The following is a 7,541-nucleotide window of genomic DNA, read 5'->3' as shown; positions in this document are numbered from 1 at the left end:
CTTTTTTTTTTTTTTTGAGACGGAGTCTCACTCTGTCGCCCAGGCTGGAGTGCAGTGGCCGGATCTCAGCTCACTGCAAGCTCCGCCTCCCAGGTTTACGCCATTCTCCTGCCTCAGCCTCCCGAGTTGCTGGGACTACAGGCGCCCGCCACCTCACCTGGCTAATTTTTTTTTTGTTTTTTTTTTTTTAGTAGAGACGGGGTTTCACCGGGTTAGCCAGGATGGTCTCGATCTCCTGACCTCATGATCCGCCCGTCTCGGCCTCCCAAAGTGCTGGGATTACAGGCTTGAGCCACCGCGCCCGGCCGTATTTTGTATTTTTTAGTAGAGATGGGGTTTCACCGGGTTAGCCAGGGTGGTCTCGATCTCCTGACCTCATGATCCACCCGTCTCAGCCTCCCAAAGTGCTGGGATTACAGGTTTGAGCCACCGCGCCCGACCAAGGTTTTTCATATGAAACTAACAATAGTTCTTTGCAGGAGGTAGGGTTGCAAAAAAGTAAACACAAATACTGTGATGTTTTCTGTATCAAACTAGAGCTGAATTTCCATTGATATTTGATGGAGGGGTATTGGCTTGCAATATTTTTCTTTTTTTTTTTTTTTGAGACGAGAGTCTTGCTCTCTTTCCTAGGCTGTGCAGTGGTGTGATCTCAGTTCACTGCAGCCTTTGCCTCCTGGGTTCAAGCAGGTCTTGTCTCAGTCTCCTGAGTAGCTAGGATTACAGGCATGTGCCAACATGCCTGGCTAATTTTTATATTTTTAGTAGAGACAGAGTTTCACCATGTTGGCCAGGCTGGTCTAGAACTCCTGACCTCAGGTGATATGCCTGCCTTGGCCTCTCCAAAGTGGTGAGATTACAGGCATGAGCCACCGCGCCCAGCTGAAAAGGAACCACATCTCTTTAAGAAGCGGGTAGATTGGTCAGGCACGGTGGTTCATGCCTGTAATCCCAGCACTTTGGGAGGCCGAGACAGGTGAATCACTTGAGGTCAGGAGTTTGAGACCAGCCTGGCCAACATGGTGAAACCCCGTCTCTGCTAAAAATATAAAAAATTACCCAGCTGGTAGCGTGCCCTGTAATCCCAGCTACTCAGGAGGCTAAAGCAGGAGAATCACTTGAGCCGGGGAGGCAGAGGTTGCAGTGAGCTGAGATCATGCCACTGCACTCCAGCCTGGGAGACAGAGTGAGAATCCGTCTCAAAAAAAAAAAAAAAAAAAAAAAACGGATAGGTCAACATAATTGCCTATTTACATGGTTTAAAAACAGAATCTCGGCCGGGCGCGGTGGCTCAAGCCTGTAATCCCAGCACTTTGGGAGGCCGAGACGGGCGGATCACGAGGTCAGGAGATCGAGACTATCCTGGCGAACACTGTGAAACCCCGTCTCTACTAAAAATACAAAAAACTAGCCGGGCGAGGTGGCGGGCGCCTGTAGTCCCAGCTACTCCGGAGGCTGAGGCAGGAGAATGGTGTGAACCCGGGAGGCGGAGGTTGCAGTGAGCTGAGATCCAGCCACTGCACTCCAGCCTGGGCCACAGAGCGAGACTCCGTCTCAAAAAAATAAATAAATAAACAAAAAATAAAAAATAAAAACAGAATCTCAGGAAGCTGCTCCTAATGGTGGTGGTTTGAAACTCCCCTCCCGCCCCATTTTAAGTGATTTTATATACAAAGCCTTCTTGTCTTGCCCAAATTCAAGACGTTGTCTTTGTTTCTACGATATAAAATCAGGAAATACATGTCTGTCGAGATGTATAAAGTAGTGCTGAATTTCAGCTCAGCTGATTTGCCAATATACAGAGAAAAACACCTGTTCTTTGAGATACACAGTGCCTACTGGTGGAAATCAGCCAAAATTGTTTTTTGGTAGTCACTAAACTCTGTTACCCTGGATTTTATTCTCTTTCGCTTTCCCCACTGCTAGCCTAATAAATATTTCAGAATAATAACAAAGTTTAAAGAAGGAATACTTAGCCTATTCTTCTGAAATAGTCTTTGTTTTTCTTCTCTGTTTACTAACCTCCTTTTGAGGATAAAATCTTATTTCCTTTCTTTATCCTGTAGTTTCCTTTGTACACTCGTAGCCTTTCTTCAGATGCAGATTTTGTAGTCAGATAAAAGTCTCTACTTTAAGCACTAATTAAATCAGGAAAAGATGATGGGCCTGGAGTTATTGTCTTCAAGTTCCTGATTTTGAGGAAACTCTGATTATGTCAGTAGTGCAGTTATCTGATAGTAAGGTTACACTGTCCAAATAAGGTGACTTTGGAAGAAAATAACATAAAGCCATCTCATGATCTGGCAGCCTTTCGCAGTTTTGCTTTCTGCAGAGCGGCATTCCTTCTGACTGTCTCTGCCAGTCTCCATGAGAGTGGGGTTTCTATCTGCACAGCATTGCAGTGCAGCCTGTCCGTGTTGGCAGAGTCTTCCATGCTCTGCTGGTTCATTGTCTTTCCAGCTGTGCTGTGCACTGTGCTGGTTGCTGAGCTCCTGAGACACGGCTCGTCTCAACTGAGAAGTACTGTGTGTATAAAACACACACCAAGTAGAGAAGACTTGATAGGAAAAAAGTGTAAGGCTGGGTGTGGTGGCTCATGCCTGTAATCCTAGCACTTTTGGGAGGCTGAGGTAGGAGGATTATTTGCGTCCAGTTTGAGACAAGCCTGGGCAATATCGCAAGATCCCCTCTGGAAAAAAAAAAAAGTGTAAAACATCTCATTAATAAATTTTTACATCAGGCTGGGTGTGGTGGTTCACGCCTGTAATCCCAGCACTTCGGGAGGCTGAGGCAGGTGGATCACCTGAGGTCAGGAGTTTGAGACCAACCTGACCAACATGGAGAAACCCTGTCTCTACTAAAAATACAAAACTCAGCTGGGTGTGGTGGCGGATGCCTGTAATCCCAGCTACTTGGGAGGCTGAGGCAGAATTGCTTGAACCCAGGAGGCGGAGGTTGCAGTGAGTGAAGATCATGCCATTGCACTCCAGCCTGGGCAACAAGAGCGAAACTCCATCTCAATAAATACATACGTACATACATACATTTTTATATCAGTTACATGTCGAAATTATAATATTTTGGGAATTGCATAATCTGTTTTTAATGTGGCTACTAGAAAATTCAAAGTAACATGTATGGCGTGCCTTCTATTTCTTTTGGCCAATGCTGCTGTTTCTGAGAGATCGCAGGTTCATGGAGGGGGAATCTGCGTGGTTGGTTTGTTTTTTGTCTGTATAGTGGTTGTGCCACCATTTCCAGGGAATGAGGTTGTGATTACATTTCTCTAGTGATACATGAATGACTGAGATCTTGTAATTTGTTTTGTTTTGCTAGTGATGATGGCCAAAGAGAAGCCACCGATAACTGTAGTTGGAGATGTTGGAGGCCGCATCGCAATCATCGTGGTATGGTTATGTGTCATCCATTTGCAGAGGTGACACTCCTGGCTCTTGGTCAGTAGGTTGTCCACTCTGGGACTGTATTTCTAGGAACGATGATCTAAATGGATCCACATACCCTTTCTCACCCAAACTCCCTTGTGCCAAGTGGCAGAACCCTCTATCCAGGTGAACACACATCAAAGTATAACCTATAGATAGGAAATGAGCACAGTACTCCCATGAGAAAATTCAGCACCTTCACCTTCATCATGTGGATTCTGGGTTCTTTAAACCAGCTCACCTAATCATGCTTGAGCATTAGAGCCGAAAGATGAACCGAAGTTGAGCTGTTCCATTTTCACGACTAAGAATGGCTGTCCCCGTGCAGACTCGTTCTGCATGTTGACATAGTTTTTTTCCCAGCTCTAAATATCTGCTGAGTAGTGGGTCACGAGTCCTTTGCTGTAGCACACTTTATTTCAGTTTTCTTCTCATGTCACGTTCTATTTGAAAAAAATAAATAAATGGAACGCTGGCTATGTGGGATTCACCAGAAATGTGAAACAGGAAAATGAGTGTTGGCAGTCCTCAGCTCCAGCCGTAACGTCACAGGTGCTTGGCTGTGCCCTCCTCTGACAGACACACGAGGTGCTGTCGGGTACTTCTGTTACCATTTCTGGATGCTCAGTCTTTGACCCAGGCACACAGCTCTGATTTTCCATCAGAAATCCTCTGAAACTGAGTGCAGGGGAGAGGAGAGCGGTGTGTGCATTGACAGTCTGGGCTAGAGGGTGTTTTCTTTCCTACCAGCTCACTCTGTTCTCCTCCCAGGATGACATTATTGACGACGTGGAGAGTTTTGTTGCTGCCGCGGAGATCCTGAAAGAGAGAGGCGCCTACAAGATCTATGTCATGGCCACCCACGGCATCCTGTCTGCAGAGGCCCCCCGCCTGATTGAGGAATCCTCCGTAGACGAGGTTGGGCTGCTTCTAAATCTTGAACCAAGATTTGCTGCTGTGTTTTCTGGGAATAATAAAATGATTCAGTCAATGCTGAATTGCTTAATCTGTCTATAGCTTTTCTAACTTTTGCCGGCTAGCAGTTTGTTGGGACAGATACATGTTTAGGAATACAGATAGTCCGCGACTTACCATTTCAACTTAGAATTTTTTGACTTTATGATGATGCAAAACCATTGCAATTACGATGTAATGTATAATATTTGTTAAATTACTTGAGGTATTCAACACTTTATTTTAAAATAGTAGCTTTTATTATAAAATGAAAGCCTTTGCCCTAGATAATGTTGCCAACTACAGTCTAATGTAACTGTTCTGGGCATATTTGAGGAAGGCTAGGCCAAGTTAATGATGTTCAGTAGGTTAGGTGTATTAAATGCTTTTTTTTTTTTTTTCTTGAGATGGAGTCTTTGTCACCCAGGCTGGAGTGCAGTGTTCCAACTCGGCTCACTGCAACCTCTGCCTCCCGGGTTCAAGCGATTCTCCTGCCTCAGTCTCCCAAGTAACTGGGATTACATGCGCCCGCCACCAGGCCTGATTCATTTTTGTATTTTTAGTAGAAACGGGGTTTCACTATGTTGGCCAGGCTGGTGTCAAACTCCTGACCTCAGGTGATCCGCCTGTGGCCTCCCAAAGTGCTAGGATTACAAGCATGAGCCACTGTGCCCGGCCTAAATGCATTTTCTACTTAAAATATTTTCAACTTATAATGATGTGTTTATCCAGACGTAACCCTATCGTAAGTTGAGGGTTATGTTGAGAGTCTGTGTATGTCTATTTGCATAACAGTTTGCCTGGGTACTTTAATTTGACACCCTAGGAGCTTTTCTCTTGAGGCTGGAATTCTTCCCTTATGATCTGAGAGTTCTGCATAGCACTGGGCCTGACTGTTTCTATGTAGAGACCGTGCCATTCTGAGATTTTCGTCTTTTGTTCTGAGGACATGTAACTTTTCCTTTGCATAAAATTAGTTAAGTTTGGTTTATAAAAACTATACTCAGTGGAACAAGGTTTTGTAGTTTGGAACTTAGGCTGTGGGGACTCAGTGTTGGATAAACTTTTCTGTGTAACCAGTTTGAAACACACTTCAGTAACAGTGTTTGTTTTCCATCACTGTGTGACTAGGTGGTGGTGACGAATACTGTCCCTCATGAGGTTCAGAAGCTGCAGTGTCCCAAGATAAAGACTGTGGATATCAGTTTGATTCTTTCTGAAGCCATTCGGAGAATCCACAACGGAGAGTCCATGGCCTACCTTTTCCGAAACATCACTGTGGATGACTAACTTTGACGAGGGTCTCGACCCTGGACCTCCTGAGGGAAACATGGAAAAAGCAGTGCCATGAGTGATACAGTGTTTCCTTGCAAAGGAGGACTAGAAACAGCCTGGAGTTAGATAGTCTCTCTTGCCCGGATTGATGGGTAGGAAGGATTAAAAGAGTCAGGAAGAAGACAGAGCTAATGGATACATGTCTTAACATGGCCTTAAATCTCTGCTGTCATCAGCCCTGTTCCTTAAAAGTTCTAGCTGCTTTCCTGAAAATAATCTGAAAATCTTATTAATACTAAAGAAGAGTTAAAGGCACATAAAGTCTCAACTCTATAATGTTCATTTAGTTGTTTCAGCTCCAGGGAAATGGAGGTATTGATGTTGAACCTGGTTAGGGAAGCTGAGCGCCTGTGGCTCTATTACTATCCAGTTGGCCTCTTCCAAATCAACTTCAAGTCTTTATATAGAGAATCGTATTTTTCTTTCAGAAATTGTTATGCCTACAGCCATTGAAAAATGAAGCATTCATGTTGTTACATCTTCCAAGGATGCCAGATTAGAAAATAGCATCCCACCTCTGGGTATCCGAATGGCTCTGAAGTTGCAAATAAAAGAATGTGTTGTCTTGCTGGTCTTTTCATTGGATGGCAGAAGACCATAGTTACAGGACAGCAGTCAGGTCTGTGGCTGGACACAAACACTTTCCCAGGTTCTGCCCTCTTCTTAAGTATTGAAGCTGAATCCTTGTTGAATACTATATTTTAAATCTAAATTTAAAAAAAAAAAAAAAAGCCTGGGTGTGGTGGCTCACGCCTATAATCTGAACACTTTGGGAGGCTGAGGCAAGGAGGATTGCTTGAGCCCAGGAGTTTGAGACCAGCCTGGGAAACATGGCGAAACCCCTCCTCTCTACAAAAAGTGCAGAAATTAGCCAGGCATAGGTAGCGTGTACCTGTAGTTCCAGCTACCTTGGGAGGCTGAGGTGGGAGGATTGCCTGAGTCAAGGAGGCTGCAGCTGCAGTGAACTATGATTGTACCACTGCCGTCCATCGTGGGTGACAGAGCAACACCCTGTCTCAAAAAAAAAAAAAAAAGCCAGGGATGGTGTCTTAATGCCTGTAATCCCTGCACTTTGGGAGGCTGAGGCAAGTAGATCACCTGAGGTCGGGAGTTTGAGAACAGCCTGGCCAACATGGCAAAACCCCATCTCTACTAAAAATACAAAAATTAGCCCAGCTAAGTTAAAAGCGTAAGTGCAAAAAAGACTGCAAAGAGGGCCGGGCGCGGTGGCTCAAGCCTATAATCCCAGCACTTTGGGAGGCCGAGACGGGTGGATCACGAGGTCAGGAGATCGAGACCATCCTGGCCTACACGGTGAAACCCCGTCTCTACTAAAAAATACAAAAAACTAGCCAGGCGAGGTGGCGGGCGCCTGTAGTCCCAGCTACTCCGGAGGCTGAGGCAGGAGAATGGCGTAAACCCGGGAGGCAGAGCTTGCAGTGAGCCGAGATTGCGCCACTGCACTCCAGCCTGGGCGACAGAGCGAGACTCCGTCTCAAAAAAAAAAAGACTCCAAAGAGGCCGGGTGTGGTGGCTCACGCCTGTAATCCCAGCACTTTGGGAGGCTGAGGCGGGTGGATCACGTGAGGTCAGGAGTTTGAGACCAGTCTGGCCAATATGGTGAAACTCCGTCTCTACTAAAAATACAAAAATTAGCCGGGTGTTGGCAGGGAGGTGCACGCCTGTAATCCCAGCTACTCGGGAGGCTGAGGCAGGAGAATTAATTGGTTGAGCCCGAGAGGCGGAGATTGCAGTGAGCTGAGATTGTGCCACTGCATGCTAGCCCAAGCGACAGAGCAAGATTCCATC

General features: G+C 45.6%; 1 protein-coding gene across 2 annotated transcripts in view; it reads left to right on the top strand.

Annotated features, from left to right (window-relative positions):
• The window catches only part of PRPSAP1 (phosphoribosyl pyrophosphate synthetase associated protein 1), a 40,140-nt gene extending 33,841 nt beyond the window's left edge, over window positions 1–6,299 (top strand). Inside the window, exons 7-9 of one of the 2 annotated variants that reach the window (XM_026455913.1) lie at window positions 3,337–3,407; window positions 4,215–4,361; window positions 5,529–6,299. In XM_026455913.1, the coding sequence (XP_026311698.1) occupies window positions 3,337–3,407; window positions 4,215–4,361; window positions 5,529–5,687 (377 nt within the window). In that variant the 3' untranslated portion in view covers window positions 5,688–6,299. The remainder of the gene's footprint in view (window positions 1–3,336; window positions 3,408–4,214; window positions 4,362–5,528) is intronic. The other variant, XM_026455914.2, reaches the window with a different exon arrangement.
• Window positions 6,300–7,541: the final 1,242 nt, after the last annotated feature.

Source organism: Piliocolobus tephrosceles, chromosome 16 (assembly GCF_002776525.5).
Source record: "Piliocolobus tephrosceles isolate RC106 chromosome 16, ASM277652v3, whole genome shotgun sequence".
NCBI classification, from domain to species: Eukaryota; Metazoa; Chordata; class Mammalia; order Primates; family Cercopithecidae; genus Piliocolobus; species Piliocolobus tephrosceles.
This window is presented reverse-complemented; position numbering and strand designations above follow the sequence as displayed.